The sequence below is a fragment of the Macaca nemestrina genome, chromosome 5 (genome assembly GCF_043159975.1).
Source record: "Macaca nemestrina isolate mMacNem1 chromosome 5, mMacNem.hap1, whole genome shotgun sequence".
NCBI lineage: Eukaryota > Metazoa > Chordata > Mammalia > Primates > Cercopithecidae > Macaca > Macaca nemestrina.
In genome coordinates, this window is record NC_092129.1 from 124,206,376 (window position 1) to 124,232,886 (window position 26,511).

Genomic DNA, 26,511 nt, shown 5'->3' on the forward strand with positions numbered 1-26,511 from the left:
TATAAAGATTTGTATAAAACCAAGAGCAAAGTCCTATGTAAGGTGGAACATCAGAGGGAAGACTGATACAAAAAAAGCATAAAACATAGTTCATATCCTTAAAGACAGTCACTTCTATAAACTCATGAAATCCTGTCTTTGTGTGACAAGATTTGTTGTCCAGGTTTGTAACATCTGATTCTCAAACTTGTACCTCAGTTTAGAGAGAATCAGAACTTTGGGGAGGTAATAGTAGGCTCACTTGCGCACTCATTGAGCATTAAGTCTGCCGCACACATGAAGACTGGTGAGCTCTCAAACCTGTAATATTCTCTTGCCCCACTCATGAATAATGGATCAGGTCATTGCTCCATTTTTCGTGGTCCATCACTAAACCCCTTGGCTCAGTGGTTTTGTTTTAACATAGAGAGCTTTTAACCTCGCAGCTTGCCAAGAACTCCAGATATATTGCCTTTTTACTCATCCACATCTGTATTAGTTACCTATAGCTGCTATAACAAACTACCACAAACTTGATTACTTAAAACCACAAAAATCTATTCTCTCACAGTTCCGGAGGCCAGAAGTTCAAAATAAAGATGTCATGAGAACTTGTTCCCTCTGGAGGATCTGGGGGACAATCCTTCCTCGTTTCTTCCGGTTTCTGGTGGCTGTCAGCATTTCTTGGCTGTGGCTGCATCACACTCCAATTTCTATGTCCATCTTTTGTCCACATGTCTTATCTCCTTCTGCTTCCCTCTTGTAAGACACTTGTGATGGTAGTTAAAGCCTGCCTGGATTATACAGGTTAATCTCCTTATTTCAAGATTCTCAATTATACCTGCAAAACCCCTTTTACAAATAAGATTACATTTAGGGATTCCTGGGATGGGGATGTGGATATAACCATTCATGCCATTATTAGTCTACCGCACAACTTTACAACACACATTAATTGTAGATGTGGGTAGCAGAGTTGAAGGGTTATAAGATTGGCTGCCATATCCCCACTTTTGCTCTTATCCTCATGCTTTCTTCATTTTCCATATAGCCCCAAGGAAGAAAATAAAAATTCTAACACTACACACATATGAGCAAAAGATCCACAAAACATCCCATTGATTAACTCAGCAGAGCTGACTATGAATTGCAATTCTCTCTCTGCTTAAAGAAAGATGTTTATGTCCATTCTACTAAACAGTTACTTTTATCTGTCCAGAATATCACCCTCTTTTATCTGAGAAATGCTCATATGGTTTAGTGGGGAGTGCCACCACCAATCAAGTCCTGTGACCTAAGCTAGTTAGGGTCCTCCTTTGTCAGTTTGAAAACTGAGACTGAGGAAGAGGCTTTCTTGTCTCATTGGTTGGTCACTGAATAATGTGACTGCAAAGCAGCTACAGAGATGGCTGTGTTTTCTGCTGACTGGAGATGGCTGAAAGACAAAGAGGAATGATAAATGGAGAGTGAAGAAAGAGAGAGGAAAAGTGAGAGGGAGAGAGAAAGAGCAACACGAACAGTGAGTTTATTGTGTTCCTAGTGCTGCCTTCCCTTCCATTCTGTGAATTATTATGTCCAGTGTAATTTAGCTGGTTGTGTATAAATAGAGTGATATAAATAGAGTGGAAATGCTTATGAATAAAATACCCAATGAAAGGTAACTAAGAGCTTGGGTTCCCATAGAATTCTGCAAGTCTGCTTTTAAAATTATTATTATTATTCTGTTAATCCAGAACATATCCTCTCATTCAAACAATGTGTTCAGCCTCTCAGGAAAGCCTGCTCTGACTACATTAATTACAACTTACATACCGACCCCTCACCTCAAATAATTCACTTTATTTTTTCTATAGTATTTATTTCCATATAGTATAATATATGCTCAGTTTAATCTTTTTGTTTATTCTCTGTCTTCATCTTAAACCACCAACTGGAATATGACCTCAATGACCATGGAGATTTTTGTTCTTTTTATTATTTTTTTTTATTTATCTTATATTATTATTATTATTATTATTATTATTATTATTATTATTGTATACCACAATCACTAGAATAGTGCCTGGCACATTTCAGGGACTCAAAACACACATGTCAAGTGAAATAATTAGGTTTTCAACTTGTTAAAGTCTATAATAAAAATTAAAATACTAGAAGGAGCTAATGGAATGCAAGTTTAAGAATAATGCTATTGAATAGAATACCTATTTGTATTTTAGCTATAATTATTTTGTATGTTTGAGCTTAGAGAAAAGCAGATTTAGCAACATGAATTAGTGGAAAGAGACTAGCATTTAGAGTCAAATAAAGCTAGGTCAAATCCTGTGTCTGCTATTTATGAATCTGTGAGATCTTAAGCATGTTCCTAAACTCTGTGAGCCTTATTCTTCTCACCTTTGAAATGTAAAAAGGAATCCTTATCTTGCAGAACAGTCTAGACGTCATCTAAATGTTGCATAGAACTGACTCATGTCAATCTGACTAGACTTGGCCCAAACGCCATCTCCAGGCCTATGATATCTCAGTGCCTTTCCACCCCTTCCTGTGATTTACAATGCCTCACTTCCTTATGGGCTGAATTGTGTCTTCCTCCCACAAATTCATATGTTGAGGCTTTAATATCTGGTACCTCAGAATGTGACTGTTTTTGAGATACGGCCTTTAAAGAAGTGATTAATGTAAAATGGGGTCATTAGAGAGGATCCTAATTGAATATTATTGGTGTCCTTCTAAGAAGAGGAGATAAGAACACACACACTCACACACAGACAGAGAGAGAGAGAGAGAGAGAAGTGTGTACACAGAGGAAAGAGCAAGTGAAGACACAACAAGAAGGCAGCCATTTGCAAGCTGAGGAGAGAGGTCTCAGAAGAAATCAAACAAGCTAACACCTTTGACACCTTGATCTTGGACTTGTAACCTCTAGAACTGTGAGAAAATGAATGTCTGTTGTTTAAAACACCCAGTTTGTGGTATTTTCTGATGGCAACTCTAGGAAATTAATACACTTTCTCTAGCTTCTTTCTACTAACAGGCCGTTCCTTCAGTCAGACTGTGCCAATTTGGTTAATCCCTAAAATTAAAATAGCAGCTCCTTCCTACATTTCCAGGCAAAATACAGCACTACACAACATTTAGGTGTTATGTTTATTTAGTGAAAATGTGAAGGACTCTAAGGATGAATTGCAGCATGTACAGTTCAGACTTGTGTCATGTAGCAGATGGCCTTGTCCTCTTTTCTCTGCTCACTCTTATGTTTTACATTATAAAGACTGCACTTCTGCAACAGGGCACACTGTTCTGTGTGTGAACCCTGAGGAAGTTTATCTCATACCCAGTTCTTACTGCTTCTGCCATGGATGGACGCCTTTGCCAGATTAGCAGATTATCATCAGTAGCCCCTGGAACTCAGATGATTACAAATGTGAAGATACTATCCCTTATGTAGGAACCAACATTTATAAGCCATTAGTAATTGCAGCAGTTAGAAAACTGAGTATAAATTTTGAAAAAGCATGATGGAAAATGTAGGGTATAGTCAAGAACACTAGAAATTGAGCCACTGTTCCTTTAGACCATCACAATTTTACTTTAGAAATCATACAAGGTTATCCTCAGTTATAAAATGGGTATGATATAAGTAGCAGCTTCTTAACAATAAATGGAATAATTTATACAAGTATTTAGTACAAGTCTAAAATATATCAATCAAAGTTCTCTTACTATATTATTATCACATAATGTAATATAAAATTATATATTTGTATTTTAGTGGTATATGATAATAATAGCAATTGTGATAATTTTTGTCATCATTTACCTTGTTGTTAATAGAGATACATTAACACTTTCTGTGCAGGCTACTCAAAATATAATTAGAAACAGAAATTCCACGTTGGAAGGAACTGTAACATTTGTCAAATTTGACTACTCCCATGATGATTTATTGCCTTCCAGATTTTTTTTTTTTTACTTTTTTCTCTGGTCATAAATGAGAAGAAGAAAGGCAGTTACTACCCGGTAAATAAGCAAAATGTGAAAGAGGGAAATGAAGAAAGTTGAAAACAAGATACTGAGGTGTAGAATCAGGAGATGGATTTGTCTAAAAACACTTGGCTACTTTTCCAGAAGTTTGGTAGAAGTAGTGAGCCAAGCACCATTGGTGGGTTAGCAGATTGAACAGACGAAACTGACGGTGCTGGTATGTAAGAATCCAGACATAATGCAATAAATATGAGAACAGCAGAATTTCAGAAAGACAACGCCTACTACAAGCTGCATAGTTAAAAGTCTTAATCAAGATTGAACAGAAATCCAGTTAGAAAGAGCCTGAACCCCATAGGCTGGCCTGGCTTATTCCTCTTGATTCCTACTTTACCAGTCTTTGTATAAGCACCATCACAATTATTCTGCTCATTTCATTTCAATTTCCATTTGTCTCTGGAGTTAAAGGAAACCTGTATTCATGAGCCTCCCTCAGATTTAAGTATATCAGAGACTTTTAAAAGAATGACCTTTTGTCTCTTTTGATGCTTTTGTCAATCTCTGTTTTCTTCTTTCTATATTTAAGATATTCCTCATGGTAAGAATGTTATCTTGTTGGTGCTGTGGCCTTTCAAAATTAGATAACATCTAAGGTATATCTGATATCTTCTACTCTTTTTCACACAGTGATCCTTTATATTCTTAAAAATAACTCCTCATTATTATTTTTATGAGTGCTGAAACCCTCCTTAAGTATAAAATTCAAGGTCATTCTGCTAGTTTATAAGAAAACAAATATAGACTAACTGACAGCATAAGATTCTTCTTTAAAATAACAGTCTTTCAATCATCAAAGACTGGGACATGTGGATCTAATTTTTTCCCATTTGTTAATTCTTTAAAATGTTTATAAGAAGGATATGTGCAGAGTCAAGAAGTATTTTTCATGTTCCCAGGCTGATTGCTCTTAGATATTATTTGGTGTCTGCCTATTCAAACGTTCCCCAGAACTCTCAAAGATTATGATGTCATTAATGTTTTCTTCACCTTGAATGTTACCAAAGAAGTAAATCATACAGAAAATGTCATCCAAGCTACTAGTTCATCTCATTTATTGAAAAGCTGAATCATTTAAAATCACAAAAAAGAAAATCAAGGATAATTTAAACAACAGGACAGGAAAAGATGAATGAGAAATGAAGAGCACATTCAAAAAGTATAATTTTGCTATCAGACTGACATCATTTATAAGTCTAAGTCCTTTGGCTTTTTATGCTTCTACAGTTAAGTTTGAACCAAAGAAGAAAACAGATATTTAAAAAATTTCTGATCACCTATTTTCATAGACATCTATTTACTAGTTATTCTATGTCCAATATGGTTACCAGTAGACACATGTAGCTACTTAAATTGAAAGGCTGGGCGCGATGGCTCACGCCTGTAACCCCAGAACTTTGGGAGGCCAAGGTGGGTGAATCACGAGGTCAGGAGATCGAGACCATCCTGGCTAACATGGTGAAACCCCGTCTCTACTAAAAATACAAAAAAAATTAGCCGGGCATGGTGGCGGGCACTTGTAGTCCCAGCTACTTGGTGTGAACTCGGGAGGCGGAGCTTGCAGTGAGCCGAGATGGCACCACTGCACTGCAGCCTGGGCCACAGAGCGAGACTCTATCTCAAAAAAAAAAAAAAAAAAAAAAAAAAGTCAGGTAGCATGATGCCTCCAGCTTTGTTTTTTTGGCTTACGATTGTCTTGGCAATGCAGGCTCTTTTTTGGTTCCATATGAACTTTAAAGTAGTTTTTTCCAATTCTGTGAAGAAAGTCATTGGTAGCTTGCTGGGGATGGCATTGAATCTATAAATTACCTTGGGAAGTATGGCCATTTTCATGATACTGATTCTTCCTATTCATGAGCATCGAATGTTCTTTCACTTGTTTGTGTCCTCTTTTATTTCATTGAGCAGTGGTTTGTAGTTCTCCTTGAAGAGCTCCTTCACATCCCTTGTAAGTTGGATTCCTAGGTATTTTATTTTCTTTGAAGCAATTGTGAATGGGAGTTCACTCTCATGATTTGGCTCTCTGTTTGTATGTTATTGGTGTATAAGAATGCTTGTGATTGTTGCACATTGATTTTGTATCCTGAGACTTTGCTGAAGTTGCTTATCAGCTTACGGAGATTTTGGGTTAAGATGATGGGGTTTTCTAAATATACAATCATGTCATCTGCAAACAGGGACAATTTGACTTCCTCTTTTCCTAATTGAATACCCTTTATTTCTTTCTCTTGCCTGATTGCCTTGGCCAGAATTTCCAACACTATGTTGAGTAGGAGTCGTGAGAGAGGGCATCCCTGTCTTGTGCCAGTTTTCAAGGGGAATGCTTCCAATTTTTGCCCATTTAGTATGATATTGGCTGTGGGTTTGTCATAAATAATTCTTATTATTTTGAGATACGTTCCATCAATACCGAATTTATTGAGAGTTTTTAGTATGAAGGGCTTTTGAATTTTGTCAAAGACCTTTTCTGCATCTATTGAGATAATCATGTGGTTTTTGTCTTTGGTTCTGTTTATATGCTGGATTACGTTTATTGATTTGCATATGTTGAACCAGCCTTGCATCCCAGAAATGAAGCTCACTTGATCATGGTGGATAAGCTTTTTGATGTGTTGCTGGATTCGGTTTGCCAGGATTTTCTTGAGGATTTTTGCATTGATGTTCATCAGGGATATTGGTCTAAAATTCTCTTTTTTCATTGTATCTCTGCCAGGCTTTGGTATCAGGATGATGTTGGCCTCATAAAATGAGTTAGGGAGAATTCCCTCCTTTTCTCTTGATTGGAATAGTTTTAGAAGGAATGGCACCAGCTCCTCCTTGTACCTCTGGTATAATTCAGCTGTGAATCCATCTGGTCCTGGACGTTTTTTGGTTGGTAGGCTATTAATTATTGCCTCAATTTTAGAGCCTGTTATTGGTCTATTCAGGCATTCAACTTCTTCCTTGTTTAGTCTTGGGAGAGTATATGTGTCCAGGAATTTATCTATTTCTTCTAGGTTTTCTAGTTTATTTGTGTAGAGGTGTTTATAGTATTCTCTGATGGTAGTTTGTATTTCTGTGGGGTCGGTGGTGATATCCCCTTTATCATTTTTTATTGCATCTATTTGATTCTTCTCTCTTTTCTTCTTTATTAGTCTTGCTAGCAGTCTATCAATTGTGTTGATCTTTTCAAAAAACCAGTTCCTGGATTCTACCTGACTTCAAACTATACTACAAGGCTACAGCAATCAAAACAGCATGGTACTGGTACCAAAACAGAGATATAGACCAATGGAACAGAACAGAGTCCTCAGAAATAATACCACACATCTACAGCCATCTGATCTTTGACAAACTTGACAAAAACAAGAAATGGGGAAAGGATTCCCTATTTAATAAATGGTGCTGGGAAAACTGGCTAGCCATAAGTAGAAACCTGAAACAGGATCCCTTCCTTACATCTTATACAAAAATTAATTCAAGATGGATTAGAGACTTATATGTTAGACCTAAAAGCATAAAAACCCTAGAAGAAAACCTAGGCAATACCATTGAGGACATAGGCATGGGCAAGGACTTCAAGTCTAAAATGCCAAAAGCAATGGCAACAAAAGCCAAAATTGGCAAATGGGATCTAATTAAACTAAAGAGCTTCTGCACAGCAAAAGAAACTACCATCAGAGTGAACAGGCAACCTACAGAATGGGAGAAAATTTTTACAATCTACTTATCTGACAAATGGCTAATATCCAGAACCTACAAAGAACTCAAACAAATTTACAAGAAAAAAACAAACAACCCCATCAAAAAGTGGGCAAAGGATATGAACAGACACTTCTCAAAAGAAGACATTTATGCAGCCGACAGATACATGAAAAAATGCTTATCATCACTAGCCATCAGAGAAATGCAAATCAAAACCACAATGAGATACCATCTCACACCAGTTAGAATGGCAATCATTAAAAAGTCAGGAAACAACAGGTGCTGGAGAGGATGTGGAGAAACAGGAACACTTTTACACTGTTGGTGGGACTGTAAACTAGTTCAACCATTGTGGAAGACAGTGTGGCAATTCCTCAAAGATCTAGAACTAGAAATACCATTTGACCCAGCCATCCCATTACTGGGTATATACCCAAAGGATTATAAATCATGCTGCTATAAAGACACATGCACACATATGTTTATTGCGACACTGTTCACAATAGCAAAGACTTGGAACCAACCCAAATGTCCATCAATGACAGACTGGGTTAAGAAAATGTGCACATATATACCATGGAATACTATGGAGCCATAAAAAAGGATGAGTTCATGTCCTTTGTAAGGACATGGATGCAGCTGGAAACCATCATTCTCAGCAAGCTATCTCAAAAACAGAAAACCAAACACCCATGTTCTCACTCATAGATGGGAATTGAACAATGAGAACACTTGGACATAGGGAGGGGAACATCACACACCAGAACCTGTTGTGGGGTGAGGGGAGGGGGAAGTGATAGCATTAGGAGATATACCTAATGTAAACGATGAGTTAATAGGTGCAGCACACCAACGTGTCACATGTATACGTATGTAACAAACCTGCACGTTGTGCACATGTACCCTAGAACTTAAATATAATTAAAAAATTGAAAATTAAATAAAATTAAATAAAATTTAAAATTCATTTCCTTGGTCATACTGGCTACATTTAAGTGCCCATTAACCACACTGACTCATGAATATCGTATTGCATAGCACAGGGCATAGAGAATTTCCATTAGCACAGAAAGAGCTATTGGACAGCACTATACTAGCATATATGAAGTCTCCAAGTGTGATGTATAACAGGAGTTTTAACATTACAAACCAACACAATGCTAAATTTGGAAAGAAATGAATCACTACCCAGAAAATAAATAGTTAATAGAATAATATAGCAATTTGAATTGTCCTTTGATGAAAATTTTGGTCTCTATATGGCAAACTTATTTTTAGCCCATATAACTTACATTTGGTAGTTTCAATAGAATATGCAAAAATGTTTATTAATACAGCAGAATGTTGTACACTAACATATTTGAAAACTTTTCAGATAGAATTATTCAAAGACATCTTATGTGAAACTTAATGTAGAGCTGGTGAGTTTGCAATATTGATAGAGAGCCTCTTCCTGCTCACCTGGTGGGCTTCCAGGACTGGTGGTTTCCAGGGTAGCCCTAAGTCATCAGCCCTAAGCAAAGCCTGAGCTATCAAAAATAAATAAATAAATGAATAAGTAAATAAATACCCTTACCAGTGTAGGAGAGAGTAATTTTAAAAATTGAATATTAAATCCAGTTGTGGTGGCTCACGCCTGTAATCCCAGCACTTTGGGAGGCCAAGGTGGGCGGATCATGAGGTCAGGAGTTTGAGGCCAGCCTGTCCAACATAGTGAAACCCCGTCTCTCCTAAAAATACAAAAAATTAGCTGGGCATGGTGGCAGGCACCTGTAATTGCAGCTACTTGGGAGGCTGAGCAGGAGAATCGCTTGAACCCCAGAGGCAGAGGTTGCAGTTAGCTGAGATCACACCACTGCACTCCAGCTCAAGCAACAGTGTGAGAGTCTGTCTCAAAAAAAAAAAAAAAAAATTAAAGATCAGAACTAAACCTAAGTAAGCAGTGAGGCCCCTCCCTATTCAAATAATATAAAAATACTTTATTATTAATAACTTAGTTAACCTGAACATTTACATTTTATCTGTTAACCAGCACTGCTAAATAGAAAACAACATTCTGGGAAAATAAAATTGGTAATTCCGTCATGACTAAGAACAGTATTAAATTTTAGAAGCAACTCATGCTGTTTACTCTTACGTACCAGAGGTTAAAGATGACTACAAGGGCATTGTTAATATGTTTCTAATCATAAGAATCCCAAAGCAATTAGAAATGCCTTCCTTTCAGGATAACAAAGGAATTTTTGTTACATTCGGTACCATATAATAGAAAAATAGCCACCATGAAAATGAAGATTACTTAACTGGCTTATAGAATATTAATTACTTCATTTTGATATGCATTTGTCATGCATAATTTATTAGAAACTAATAGTTGTGTGAAATAATGTGTAAAAATTGCTTTATATTTATCAATGGAAGTGATTGGTTCTTAAATTCTTTCTAATTGAAAAAATATTACTAAAGATCAGAACTGAAGTATTTTGGGGGCAAAAATTTAAAAATATTAAATAGGTGCGTCATATCATCATATTCTTATTTAAAAGCTATAAAATTCCTTTTCAACAACCAACATAACACCAAGAAGTGTGGCAGGAATCATTATGGGATATTGTTTTCTTATGTTGTTTTTGTTCTGGTTTTCCTAATTCATTCTCTAACACAGGTTGAATTAGATAATTTGAATCAGATCAGCTATGTTGATGACAACATTTTAAGCTTTCGTTTCTTATGTCCTAACATAGCAATATGAAACACAGAGAAATGATGAACTTTTTATGTCTTCTTCTGAAAAATCTCTGTTCATATCCTTTGCCCACTTTTTGATAGGGTTGTTGTTTTTTGTTTTTGTTTTTTGTTTTTACATTTGTTTAAGTTCCTTGTAGATTCAGGATATTAAACCTTTGTCAGATGGGTAGATTGCAAAAATTTTACCCATTCTGTAGGTTGCCTGTTCACTCTGATACTAGTTTCTTTTGCTATGCAGAAGCTATTTAGTTTAATTAGATAACAGTTGTCAGTTGTGGCTTTTGTTGCTATTGCCTTTAGTGTTTTAGTCATTAAGTCTTTGCCCACGCTTGTGTCCTGAATGGTATTGCCTAGGTTTTCTTCTAGGGTTTTTATGGTTTTGGGTTTTACATTTATGTCTTTAATCCATCTTGAGTAGTACTATTTGAGAAATACCACTGAGAAATACTATTTGACCCAGCAATCCCATTACTGGATATATAACCAAATCAATATAAATTCTTCTATAAAGACACATGCCCATGGATGTTTATTGCAGCACTATTTGCAATAGCAAAAACATGGAACAACTCAAATGCCCATCAATGATAGACTAGGTAAAGAAAATGTGGGAGCACATATACATCATAGAATACTATGCATCCATAAACAATTAATGAGTTCTTGTCCTTTGCAGGCACATGGATGAAGCTAAAAACCATCATCCTCAGCAAACTAACACAGGAACAGCAAACCAAACACCACATATTCTCACTCTTAAGTGGGAGTTGAACAATTAGAACACGTGGACACAGGGAGGGCAACAACACACACCGTGGCCTGTTGGGGGTGGGGGACAAGAGGAGGGAGAGCATTAAGACAAATACTTAATGCATGCAGGGCTTAAACCCTAGATGATGTCTTATAAACTTGTCATCTGAAACTTGATCCTCTTCTTAGTCACGACAGCATTAACAATTTTATCTGTCTCTTTCTGGTGGATTGGAGCAGGAAACCACCACGGCACATGTATACCTGTGTAACAAACCTTCACATTCTGCACTTGTATCCTGGAACTTAAAGTGAAATAAAAATAAAATAAAATAAAATCTTTTGGGGGGAAAAAAAGTAAGTACTAAGTCTAAGTGACTGGTGGGACAACGGAAATAGGGCAAATTCTAAAGAAATACAAGACACACACTCTTTGCTCTTAATACACCATGGAATACTATGCAGCCATAAAAAAGGATGAGTTTGTGTCCTTTGTAGGGACATGGATGCAGCTGGAAACCATCATTCTTAGCAAACTATCACAAGAACAGAAAACCAAACACCCCATGTTCTCACTCATAGGTGGGAACTGAACAATGAGATCACTTGGACTCGGGAAAGGGAACATCACACACCAGGGCCTATCATGGGGAGGGGGGAGGGGGGAGGGATTGCATTGGGAGTTATACCCGATGTAAATGACGAGTTGATGGGTGCTGACGAGTTGATGGGTGCAGCACACCAACATGGCACAAGTATACATATGTAACAAACCTGCACGTTATGCACATGTACCCTAGAACTTAAAGTATAATAATAATAAATAAATTAAAAAAAAAAAGAAAATTAAAGAAAAGCAAGTGTAATAATCAAACATTATAACTGTGCTTTTACTTGGTGACATAACCTCACAGAGGAGAACCACTCCAAGTGACTTTAAAACATAATAATTTTGTTGTTCTTACCTAACAGAATATTCTCTATGGAAAAAATGTAGCCCTCAAATGAGAAACTATTAAACTCTTTTCAGATATCATAAAAAAAAAAAAGGAGAACACAATTAGCAAGTATTTTTAATGCCACTTAAAGGTGTGAACAAATAAATAAAATAAAATAAAAGGCACACAGGAGCAACCTCAAGGCACTATACAGGTAATTGGCATTAAAACAGACCCTTTTAGAAACAACAGCTCTCCTCTTGTGTGGCCAGTCTGCTGGATTTCTATGATTAGAAATATAGTAAGATATGCCTATGCCCTTTTATTCATCTTTAACCTTTTGGTACTTAGAAGTGAAAAACATGAGTTGGCTTCTAAAACTTGATCTTGTTCTTAGTCATGACAGCATTAACAATTTTATCTGTCTCTTTCTGGTGAGTGTGTTAGAAGGTGTTAGAGATATGCCACTGAGTTTTTACAGCCTTTGCTTTGGGCTCTATCCTGGAGCAGTAAGGATGCCTACAATATGAAGTACATAAAGCACGAACACATTTAAAATAGATCCATTAGCAAACTACCACTTCATTACTCTAAACTCCAGTTTCATTAGTCATAGTTCTGTTCATTAACTGGGTTGAACAGATTGCTACCTGATTTCTAAGGTGTTAAAAGGCATTTATAAAAATGGGAGTAGAGGGAAACCTACTGACAACTGAATATTTTCAAAAAACACAAAGTTAACATCCTTTCATGTCATACTAGAGAAAAATTGCTAAAATGTTTCAGGATATCTCATTTTAATTATAGCCTAGAAGCAATCTCTAAATAGCCAAATTTTCCTTTGTCCCCACCAGGCACCAAGTTTTATTATTTTTTAATCTAGAGTTTATAATGTACTTTTGTTAATTATATTGCTTCCTTTTTAAACAGGAAATTAATTCAGCTGTTCATGATTAAGAGTCACCTACTTGGAAACCTAAATCACATTAAATAGTGTTCATCACCAAAAATAACTTGTAAAACTATTGAAATTAATTTTCAGTCATTCTTTCCAAAAAAAGGAAAACAGATTTGAAAGTTACGGTAATAAATCTTAATATTCTGTAGGAACTGTGTAGTCTTACTAAAATAGCCATGTTTGTTAGGAGATAATATCTCACAATTGACAATGTTTGTTTCTCCTAATAAGAAAAGATTACTGGCTTGTACTGCCCTTGGGTAAAATGTTATATAGAACTCTAGAAGACAAAGGGAATCCAGAATAAAAAGGATAAAGCATGGTAAATTTTGCTGAAGAGATAAAAGTAAAGGCACATATTGTCATTTGCTGCAGATATCAAATAAGGAAACAGTATAACCATCTGCCCTTCCCTCCTCAATACAGCAAATCACTTTTGAAGGACTCCCAGTTTTCATGTGTTTTGCTCATCTCTTGGTAGGAGACACAATTTGCTATGGAACCTGAACATCCTTGCACTTTCCGGCTGGTTATGCCAAGAATACAATGCCCTAATTACTCTTTACCGGGGTGATTTTTCAGGACTGTGCTTGCAGCTAGCAACATAAAGAATAGAGTAGCATCTATCCCCAAAGTAAGAGCAGGTTTGCTTCCACTTACTTTAAATTCCATGAGCTCACTGTTCCTACCCTGCAATACAACCCACTGAGTGTACAGGAATCTAACCTAGACCCACTTGCATTGCCCTGTGGGATGTGGGGCAAGCCAATATGAAGGTTTGACTTTTAATTTATTGAGAATAATAAAGTCCCTTGTTTTTGACCCAAGAGTTATGTCTTCTGCCAGCATCCATGACACAGTAATAGACTAGCTTATTAACTTAAAGTACATTAAAATTCCAGATATGCATAGTTCTTTACATTTTATATTCTCATGAAACTGCATATCAATTTAAAGATAAAACACTGATTTTTAAAAATATAATACAAAATTATTAACCCCAAATATTTTTTTCATTTTTCTTCAGTATATGTTTTAACAGGTAAAATTCCAAATTGTGTTTGTGTTATTATTGTAAACTTACTGAAATTATTTAAAAAGTCATGAGAATTATATTTTGCCATTAATGATATTAGGCCTTTAGTAAAGCAACTAGAGATTAAATACTAGACAGTGCCAGAGAACTGAGTTTACATTGTAGCCAAGACACTTCCTAGTGGACTGTGGTCTTGTGAAATTATTTCTCATTTTCCTGATCTGTTAAGTAAGTGTAAAGATGCAGAACATGCCATATAGCCTTGATTTTGGTTTTTAACAAAATGGCTGTATGTGAGTGCTTCACATACTGGCTCTTACTGATCTCCCAGTGCATGCTTGTTATATATGATTATGAATGGTGTTCAGTTGAATGAGATATTATTAATTTTATTTTTAAATATATACAACTTCCACAAGTGTCTCTTGAGGTTTGTTATTTGATTTTACTGGGCTGATTGAAAAGTTAGCATTAGCCTCCTCAGAGATTAATTTCTTAATGTAGAATACTGGGTTGCATATGCATGGCTGTCAGAGAATGTCTTATAGTTCCAGGGGAACTTTTAATTTCCAAAGAATCTAGATTTCAGAAATATGTAATTTCCAGCCTTCATATTGAGTGTACATATATAAGGGAAAATTGTTTAGCAGCTACAATCAACATAGGAAAGGAAGGTACAGAATAGCTTCCTTTTATTAGAGACTGATTTTCTGATTTCTATAGAAAACTCCAAAGATTTAAGTATATTGCCTAATTACAGAGCTAAACTGTTAGGTTTAATGACCTCAATGAGGATGTGGACCTTTATGCTCTCATATGGTTTTGAACACATAATGAGTTCTCATGTTGCATCAGCAACAAAAGCTGCATACTGGGGAGTAACCATTGCCATATTATCCCAAGCCAGCAATCTAGTCACGCTTTCAATGGGAAAAAAGAGATGGAAGAGACTATTAAAGTATTTCTTATTTTATCAGAAACTCAATTATACAATATCAGAGAAAGAATGTAACAATATCACAGACAGAATGTAACATTTTTAAGAAAAAATACATGGAAATATTTTTTCTTGGAAATACATAAGTAACCTATGGTCAAGAGGCTACACAAGCATTAATAATTTATATCCTAAAGAAATATTAACTATCAAAATATTGGCATTGTACAGTTAGTTTTTGTTTTAGTAATATTTTATGTTTTAAATTTTTAATTATTACCATGAAGTGCTTTTGTAGTAACAAGAGATCATATATGAAGTAGACATTCTATGCATTTTATGGTCTAAATGAGCTAAGACAGGGACGTGTTTTTAAGAATTAACCACACTTCATAAAGTAACTTAAATGTTAAGTTCCTATCTGATCTGTTAATTACATTCAATAATATTAAAGGGCAGCATTTGCAAATCGCTTTTGTGCCTAGCATTTTAGTTTTCGGTGACAATTTATTATCTTGACCCTCATAATTAAATTACTTAATTATAGAATCTTTTATGGTTCTTGATTATTATTGCTTTCTTCACTTTATTTTTCTCTCAATTGTATAAGAATATTTCACATTACTTCCCTTAATTTATGTATTTTATTGTAATACCTGCTGACCTTTTATAGAAAATAAAATCCAAATGAAAATAATGAACAGATGCTAAATCTGTCACAAAGACCTGTTAATTTTTAAACTCTTTACAGAAAATGTGGGTATATAACAGAGTCAGGATGACATTTCATATCATTTAAGTTTCTACATTATTTTCTTCTAGAAGCCACAATAACTTTCCGGTACCACAAGACACTTTTGTTGTCTTTAGTTGACAAAAACATGCCAATTTCACAGTTTCTAATATTAGCATTACGTTGAACCTTAGGAAATTACCAACATTTGACAATTTTTGACTTACAAAAATGGCAATTTCCTGCGGTCCTAATTGACTTTTTAAATAGGTAAAGAAAAACTACCTATTGAGTCCTATACTCACTACCTGGGTGATAGGACTATTTATACCCCAAACCTCAGCATAATGCAGTATACTCATGTAACAAACATGCATAGGTACCCCCTTAATCTAGAATAAAAGTTGAAATGATTTTTAAAAATTATCTGAACTGTCAGTGATGTCATATAATAGTTTCAAAACACATTTATTTTTCTAAATATGTGGTGAGATGTTTCTAAACTGTTTTTATGTGATGATTCCCTTTTCTGAGTTACAAGCAATCCTCAAATATCTTAGACTCTGTAAACTAGTGCTGATTAGAAAAGCTCCATCTACAGGTAGTTTAACATATATTCTGTTTATGTTTCCATTGTTTTTCTTTTTGGAACTTTTTGATTCTGTGTCTATGGGGTAGTAATGCACGTAAAAGAAGAGCCAGAAATTTTCACAGGTCTCCGTTAAACAAGAACAACAACAACAACAACAAAAAACATTGGCATGGGGATTTAATAAGGCCTTTAAAGAAATAATATCTTTTGTGTAAATTCAAGACTGATTTTTTTAAGTGGGGTCTTTCTGTACAAAATATATTTATTACAGCTGACCTTGTGCCCTCATTTCCTAGAGGGGAAGTAGTGCTTGGAACATTGTGTTCACGTAGAGCTTTCTGTAAGTTAAGTTTCTCTTCTCAGTGGACGCTGTGCACAATGGTGGTTATTATGGTTGCCATGTATATGTTGATGACTACCAGAGCCATATCTCTAGCTCAAACTGTCTAAGCTTCAAACCCGTATATCCAGCTGCCTGAAACCAACTCTTAATGGTATCACGGTTACCTGTTCCTATCCTAATGACCTGGCAAGAAAACACTTAGTGCTTTTTGTAAGAAAATACCATCAGCCAAAGCTTTCACAAATTTCCTTACACCATATCAACAGTTCAGTGAAAAGCCATAAGAATGTTGAAAACAATTAACAAATAATAAAAACTAAGAGGAAAAAAATAGTCATGGGTAATTCAGATGTTAGAGTTATCATTCAGGGACTTCACAGTAACTATGATAACATGTTCAAGAAAATAGTGGGAAAATGGAGCCTACTCTAAAAAGCCCTGGTAATTTTTATTTTTGAGTCAAATAAAATATATAAAATGTTGATCTAAATTTGTCGTTCTGCCACCTGGAACCCTTCAATGGCTCCTTGCCTACTAGATACAGATAAACCCTTTATCAAGTTATAGAAAACAATTCAGACCTGACCCCTTCTGCTCTTTAGTCCAACTCCCTACTGTTTCTTAGACATTTTGTGCTTTAGTTAGATCCAGCTACTAGCAGCTCACCAAACACAATTTATTTTCATAATGCCATGCATTCACACTTGGTGCACCTGGAAATGGAATGCTCTCATTTACCTGCTTGTCCACCTGAAAAACATTTATTTATCCTGAAACACCAATCTCAAACAATACATTTTTGGAGAAATTCTCCTTGAAATCCTCAGACCTATTTAGCCATTCCTCCAGTGTGCTTCCATAGCACCTGTTACATACTCTTAGAGTGCTTTCTTTGGTATTTCAATTGCATATACATTTGTTGATATCTTCTAGTAACCAAGAGCAGAGGTGACTCATACTGGCTCACAAGATTTCTTGTAAAATTTGTAGGAGTTTTGTAAATTGATTGTTAAACACAGTCATTATTAAAAATTAAATTATATAACTTAGAATTAAATAGATTATATTGAAGATAAACATTTACAGACTCATGAGTATCTGTTAGAATCTGTGCTCTTTCGGTTATTTATGTTTAGTGTATCTGTTTGGTGGAAATAACATATAATGGTGTGTTAATGTTCACCTCTTCCCAAATGTGTTTTCAGTAGTAACATGGTGATAGCTTAAAATCAGCTATAATAGGAGTTTTTACACTACAGATATTGGCAAATGCTAAAAGCCAGGACTTGACTTTTTGTTTTATTCATTATCTAGATGTAAGAAAGCTATGGAAAAAATGTTATTAATGCAGATTTCATTTAAAAGTTAGTTATCCCTATAGCCTTAACATTGTAAATGGAACACAAAATTGAGGAAATATTCTTCCAGCATGTCAAAACCATTGTCTAATTCAGAACACTTTATTTATTTAAAAGTGTATTATGCCTGTAGCCTTTACATTGTAAATGGAACACAAAATTGAGGAAATACTATTCCAGTATGTCAAAACCATTGTCTAATTCAGAGCAAAGTTGCTCCTATCATTAAGAAACAAGTAAAATTCTGACATATGTATTTGAGGTTTCACTTTACTGGTGAAATTTTACTGGTCATTTTACTGGTCAACATAAATAAACATAAATAAAAGTGTCAAATAACAGTCATGTCAGAACCCTACATGTTTATCAATAACATTGACATCATTGCTGAATCAGATAATAAGCAAGCATTTATCTGTGCTGTGATGTATTGGGATTCTATTGTGGCAATACAATTATAAAAACTTATAGTGGATTTTGCAAAAAATTTTGCAAGTCACACTGAAGTTATATGTTTATAGAATTTATAATAAATTCTATATTTATAAATCCTGTGCTTTATGTCAGTAATTTGTATGTATATGTGCATATACACACATGTGCATACAATTTTTTGGAGAGGTAGTTATTAAGCGTTTACCAGAACTACACTGGATAAGAACTTCTCAAAGATAGGATTTATGTCTGAATCTTCTCTTCTGTTTAATGCCTGGATAATAGGTAATTCAGTGGTTAATATAACATCTGATGAATTACTATTATTTTAAGCTCATATGCAGAGCCAGTATTAGATTTGACAACCCAAAATTGGAAATCATAGTTCAATAATAAGTGTTTTAAGTCAATGACCTCATTAATTTGAGAAATTAGTAGGCATATTAAAGACAAAAAAAATGTATTTTCCAGAGTAGATTTGACAAGGGCTCGTTTTGTAAAGATATGTGTTTATGGTAACACGTATTTGTCCTGTATGCTGCTTGCCCAATACCCAAATGCATAAAGTGGTCTATAATTCATAGCAAGCTACAAAGAAATTGCCTTCTTTCATTATAGCTCAGGTCTTCATTTTAGACCCACACTTCACATTGTGCCTTAAGTATATTGTAGAGGACTTAGCAAATACTCAGGAAGTACTCGAGATTATGTTTCACAAGGATCCTGTAAGGACTTGTCTTGTTTGACTCAAAGAATAGAAAACTAAAGAATTTATAACTTCACAGATAGAAAGAAATCTTAGAAGAGATATTTTTCATGACCATGTCCCAGAGAGGAATGAATCATATCTCCTTGAGTATTTTCTTTTTTGTGGGAGATATCAAATCATCTGTCTACAGCTAAAAGAAAGTAAAGTTAAAATTGTTAATTTATTTAGAAGTTTTCTTTTACTGGACACATCAGATGTGCTTTTTGTACTTGAGGAAATTCTACACTGGGACTCTGATAACTTAAGTACCATAAAGTAGTATTTTTTAGTAGAAATATACTAATAAGCCAGGACATAATAAGACAGTAATTTCTTCAAACAGCAAAAACAATGAAGCAAAAATGGAAAAAGTATCATTTCAGAATTTTTGATATTTTATGTTTTGATTTCTTAATTGCATATTCATATTCAACTTAAATCTCATGCAGATACTGACTGGCTTTTTAGGGAGCATGTCTATTTTAGTGATTTACCTTAGACCATCATCAGCACAATGCATATTTTTGCTTGTCTTAAGAAAACCACATAAATATGGTTTCCTAGAACTATGGTTTTCTTTTTCTATAACTTTATTGGTCTGAATAAAAACTGTATTATGTAAAACATTCCATGTTCTATCTTTACTCTTCCCTACATCTTATGAGTTTCCACATCTGGGAATCTTATTTGGATTCAGGATTTGAATGCAGACAGAATAACGCCGGAGTCCATGCCTTTTATGGCTCTGCAGTTGTCTCTCCCTGCCCTAGCTGCTAGAACACTCTTGCTTTTTTCTCACTTCTTCAGAAATCCACCTACTACTTCCTTAGTGCTAGCATTAGGAAAACGATCTGATTTATGCAATAAGAATATGCCAATGAATAACTTACAGTCTGTTTTTAACATTTAGGATGCAGTGTTGGCATCTTAAACATTGCGATGCTTTTCATTTTGTGATGGTTGTCTAATGATAGTTTACCGTTTTGTAGTACTATACATTTACATACATACATATATATTTATAAATATATACATACACATTTCTTAATAAAATGATAGTTTTAAAAATACATCAAGTATTAGAAAAATATCCCCATTTACTGTCCCTTTTACAGTAAGTACAGATATTTGGAGAACATTGCACTATATATGCTTTATGAAATTTTAGGTTAACAGGAAAGATTTCCATCTACTCTGTGGATTTTCTGTGTAACATTTAAAGAAGTAAAAGAGTAAGTGAGGGAGTAAAATGAAATAATCTTCCTGAGCCAAATAGTAAAGATATTCTTCATAAATAGAGACAATAGCTCTATGTATTTATTATTTGAAACAGTTATCTTTTAGTGGTGATTAATTTATGTTAATCCATATCTACAGTGGATAAGAATAGTCTCCTTTGGCTAATTTAACAATTCAATATATGTTTGTTAAATTACTATTCTATGTAATAAACTATGCTAAGTACTATAATACATCAAAAAGGTTATAAACTATGATATAGTCCTTGCTTTTCAGAAGCTTCAATTCTAAAAAGAGAGAAAATTATAGAAAATAAATACAGTATATGTTTAGGTATTTTAAGAACAATGAGACAAAACAACAGGCAATTGGAATTTGGAGAACTAAGTGTTAATAATATGTGGTTAGTAGAAAGAGGAAAAGATTTCTGAAGATGATATTATGTAAAATGACCTTGAGGAATCAGTAGCATTTCAACAGATGGAAATGGGGGAAGCATAGGGATTTCAGAAGCCCTGGAGCCCTGAAGACAAGTACCTACTGCCATCCCTGGTTCTCGTACCTCCCTGCTCAGAAATAGAAACACAAAAATAAAGTGGAACAGAACAAACAAATTAAAACTGCCTTGCCTCCTGTTGGAAGCTAGAGATCTTGAGTCCTGAGTAAGAAATAAAGGTGAGTGAAGCCATATTTCTATAATCTTGGTGAAGGACTAAAAGCCTGATTCCTAAAAATAAGTTTGCACCCCTTGGAGCACCTGTGGATGTCCTCACAACTGACCAGGTGGATCCTCAGGATAGAGTGCTGGACTGCCCTGACTCTTGCAGCTCCAGAAAGCTCCAATTATGATATTAACCCTTGTCCCGCCACAAAGGAGATGAGACCTTGGGCTAAGAATAGCATGCTTAAACTATACCTGAGAACACAAAACATCCACTCCACATCCTAACAGGTGTGTGTGTGTGTGTGTGTGTGTGTGTGTGTGTGTGTGTGAAGTAACATAAAAATAATAAGAGATATCATATAGGACAAAAAAGTAAATTTACTGTGCCAACCCAGAAGACTCAATCTCACTAGTAAGGGTTCTAAAAAAAAAAAAAAAAAAAGAAAAAAGGAAGAAAGAAAAAAATATGGAGAGACAGTTTCCACAACTGAAGAATATAAGCCTCTAGATTGAAAGAGCTCATTGAGCACCCAACACAATGAATGAAAAGAAACACACACACAACCATTCAGGTTGTTAAATTCAGTTCTATTATTTCCCTTATCTTCCCAAAGTAATTTCATCATAACTTTTTATTAGTCAATATTAATATTATATACACAAAGGCATTGCATGCTGTAATTTCAGAACACCAAAGATAAAATTGTAAAAGCATCCAGAAGAAATAAAAAAGAGACAAAACAAATCTAGGTCACGTGTAAGTAATCGGACTTCTCAACTTTAACATGGAATAGTAAAAAGTATTGTACCAAAGCTCTCAAAATTCTGATTAAAAGTCATTTTTTTCAGCCTAGACTTCTCCACCCAACCAATTAAGTATGAGACAACAATGTAAAAATTTCCAGTAACATAAATGTACAATACAATATCACATATGTAACATTCTTTCAAAAATATTAAATCTGAATGTAATTATGAGAATAATCAGACAAATACAGAATATGGGGTGGTGTACAAAACAGTTGGTTTGGACCACTCAAAAAAGTCGGAAGCAATAAAAGGTTGGAGAACTATGCTAGCTCTAAAAACATTAAACAGATATAATCATCAAAGGCAATTCAAAATTCTTTATTGGGTTCTGATTTTTAAAAAATAGCTATGCAAGATTAAAATAGCTATAAAATTCATAAATACTTGGGACAATTTAACTAGGGAACATTTAACTAGGGACTTCACAGTAATGTGAAATTATTGTGATTTTTAAGGAGTAATAATAATATATTTATGTAGAAGAATGTCCCTACACTCAGGAGATAAAAGCTGAAGTATTTGGGGATAAAATATCATGTTTCTGGAGCTAATTTGCAAATGGTTTCTTAAAAAAATGTATATATAAGGTAACACAAATAAGACAAAATGTCAATAATTGTTGAATCTAGGTGAAGGGTAGATGAGTTTCCATTGACCTCTTGTTCCAACTTTTGTATAATTGAAATTTATCACCAAAAAATAAAAACAGAAAAGCTACAGTGAGTAGGGGGGCAGTGTAAAGCTAAGCAAAAAAGAATCAAAATATTTTTCTCCAAAATGTCTCTTAATAGAGGTTATTGAAAGAGATGTTTCAGCAAGAAATTAAAGCAAGGAAAAGATGGAATCTGTCCAAAGGAAATTCAATACCAACGATAGTGAAAGAGGCCTTAGGAAAACACCTTGGCCTTCAGGCTTAGAAATTCATCAATGTGGACCAGAGTGCAATGACACAGTTCTTCCAGTCATAGTCTCCATGTTACACATAAAAACATTATGGATGAGCTGATGTCTTTGAATCTTAGAAATATTACTACTAGTTTAATATGACCATTGGGACAACTGATGGAGGCATTTCTAAATATTTGGAAAACCAAGAAAATAATAAGATGAATGAATAATTATCAACTTTGGAAGAAAGGAAAAGGTGTATGAGAATAAAAACAGAATTATATTAAATAATTCATGTCATAAGAGGATACAATTATGTATTGTCACTCAATAATATTAGTATTGACTAATAAAAAATTATGATGAAACTATATTGGGAAGATAAGTAAGGGAAATAATAGAACTAAATTTAACAACCTGAATGGACAGTCAATAGAAAATGACAAAATTTATAAATCCAACAACAATCACTTAGCTGTATTACTTAATAACACAAAAATAAATACTAAAATAATCAATGAAAATACTGAAAGAGAGCTGAAGGTTAAAGGAGAACATGACAAGGAACTACTATTTTGGGACATAAGCTTGTTTGTATTATTTCTAAATAATCTGCATGTAATTATTTTATAAATACTAAAATTAACTGTAGAACATTAAAACTTCATATGTAAATAATAGCATTATATAAAGGTTAAACCACATGAAAATGAAGAAATAAATAAAATATTTAGAAGTTTGTTAAGTTGATAAATATATTAGTCTTTTCATTAAATGGACTTAAAAGTGTTAGCCAAGGTTAATGTCAAAGATTTCACATGTAGGTATTTTCTACTGAAACTCTTGAACACGATGAAGAGAGATTTGTAAGCCTCCAGAAATGAAAAGAATTTATGAAGTGATAGGGTAGGGTGGAGGGTGGAATTGTATTCCAGGGAAAGAGATGCACCAGCACCAGGCACAGAAAACCTGAAGGTTTTTCCAGAAGTAGGGAATAATCGAGATGGATGGCTAGTGTTTAAAATTAATGACCACAAAGAGAAACAAAACTAAATCATTCAGAGTGATTGATAACTGAAGTGTATAATTACTAGCTTGTTTGAACATGCTGCTATGACAAATCTGCAGTAGCTTGTTAGTGTAATTTACTCGAGTAATAAATCTCATCACATAACATTATTTTACTTATTAGATTTAAAAATCATATAATGTACACATGTACACAAAGTCTTTTTTTTTCCTTTCTTTTTTTTTTTTTTTTTGAGACAGAGTTTCACTCTTGTTGCCCAGGCTGGAGTGCAATGGCACAATCTCAGCTCACTGCAACCTCTGCCTCCCAGGTTCAAGTGATTCCCCTGCCTTAGCCTCCTGAGTGACTGGGATTACAGGCGCACACCACCATGCCTGGCTAAATTTTTTTGTATTTTTTAGTAGAGATGGGGTTTTGCCATGTTGGCCAGGCTGGTCTCGAACTCCTGACCTCAGCTGATCTGCCCACCTTGGCCTCGCCAAGTGCTGGGATTACAGGCGTGAGCCACCAGGCCCAACCACAAAGTCTTTATTTCACTTATTCTTTCCTTTTTTCTTCCCTCTTTTTTTCTTTTATTTATTTATTTTAATCAGCAATGACTCCATAATTTTTACTGAAAGCTGACTACAATTTAAGGATCCTGTAGTTTATAGTTTCTGTCTTAATTGTGATTATTAAAAGGAGAAGAAAAACTCCCAGTGGGGTAGTAACAAACATGTTAACACCACCATTAGGTTATCACAGTTGTTCTTGTATACCCAAATAGAAAAACTTATTTTGAATTTCTTAGTCATTATTATTGATGAAAATTGTAAATAAGTCTTAGATAAGTATTGCTGCTTCAGTGACATGCTGAGTTTAATAAACATTAATACCTGACCAATGAAATATTATTTAAGATTATTTGAGAATTATTAATCTAGTAAAATGTGATATGTGGTTACTTACCCAACATAAAATCTAAACCAAGATCACATTGTGTAAAATTGTGCTAACTGAAAATAGATCAAAGTTAATCAAATTGATTGCTAACAGGTGTTTCTACCACTTTTTGTCTCAGGGTTATGATGATGGCTACGGGGGTGAATATGATGACCAGACCTATGAAGCTTATGATAACAGCTATGCGACCCAAACACAAAGGTAAGGCATTTGCTATCTAAAGCAGCCTTCTCCGAATTATCTCTTATTAATTTTGTTTCTTGAATCTGAATGTCAATTATATCATGTGAGGATTTCTAGTAGTGTTTTTTCTCCATTATCTCTCTGAATTATTAAGTTGCTTACCAGACTGTGAGAGGTAAACTATAATAACCTTGCAACTGCAAACAAAGAAATAGTAGTGTGTCATTCTGAGACTAGATGATTATGGTAACCAATCAATTCATTAAATAAGCTTGCATTTAACTAAATGTTATTTTTAGATTTTTTAAAAAGACAATAATAAAAGTAAGGCACTTGTTCAATGTAGCTTTTTTTTCCCTAAAATGTCATATTGATTTGTAAAAGATAATAAAATGTCATTGGTACTCTGGAAAGAGGGAAATACTTGAGACATCTTAGGGAATCAAGCATTCCTTTGCTTTCTTGATAGATCTCATATTGATTGTTGAATATATCTCTTAAGATTGACCCAAAATTTGGGATATAAATGATTGTTTACTTCTTCAAAGTCAGATTTATTGAGATGTTATTTATATATAATGAAATTTACCCATTTAGAATATAGTTGTATATGTTTGGCAGATGCAAACTACTGTGTAACGACCACCGAAGTTAAGATATAGAGCATTTTCACATCCAAAAATGCTTCTTCATGGCCCTTTGTAGTCAACTTCTCCCTCATCCTCAGGCCCTGGAAACCAACTATCTGTTTTTCGTTACCACAGTTTTACCTTCTCTAGAACGTCTTGTAAGAAGAAGCAATACAATAATGTAATGTTTGAGTCTGGCTTTTATTTTTGTTAACTATGAATAAAATAGATGTAAAACAAATGCATTTTTAGAAGATTCAATCACCCACAGGTTTTCTTCTTTAAAATGTTATAAATTTCATAGGAAAATACAAGGGGCCTATGTGATAGTTAAGTGAGTCTCCCATTTATGTGATTGACAGAAGCCAATGGAACTTATTGTTGCAAAATTGTTATAGCATTGATCATTTATTGGCCAACTTTATTGGCACCGATGGAGACTTAATTAATAAACCTCCTTTAGGACTTAAGTAATATTTGAGTGAGGGGAAGTGGCAAAAAAGAAACAACTTTAAGGTCATTATAGATTAGAAGAAATCTACAATTAGAAATCCTCAATTAGAAAACTTGAGGAAGTTTGAGTTTTCCATGGCGTGAGTGACAGCACAGTAAAAGTATTGAAGGGAAATTTTATTTAGAGGGAATACTGTGGGCAATGAGAGATAAGTGTGAACTGATACCTTTAAAGCTAAGTATGACTTAAGTTATCACTGTAGAAATGACCATCACTGAAACTGAATAATTGGTTAATTTGTAGTAAGTTAAATAGAAAAGCCATCATGAGCCAAGAGCTTTTGCGGTAATATCTTAATTGTTCCAATTACATATTGGAAAACAACACAGTTA

General features: G+C 34.3%; 1 protein-coding gene across 12 annotated transcripts in view; it reads left to right on the plus strand.

Moving 5' to 3' along the window:
• The window catches only part of LOC105479522 (KH RNA binding domain containing, signal transduction associated 2), a 634,913-nt gene that overhangs the window by 511,172 nt on the left and 97,230 nt on the right, over window positions 1-26,511 (plus strand). For all 12 annotated transcript variants that reach the window (XM_071096918.1, XM_071096922.1, XM_071096915.1 and 9 more), the window contains exon 7: window positions 24,972-25,054. In XM_071096918.1, the coding sequence (XP_070953019.1) occupies window positions 24,972-25,054 (83 nt within the window). The remainder of the gene's footprint in view (window positions 1-24,971; window positions 25,055-26,511) is intronic.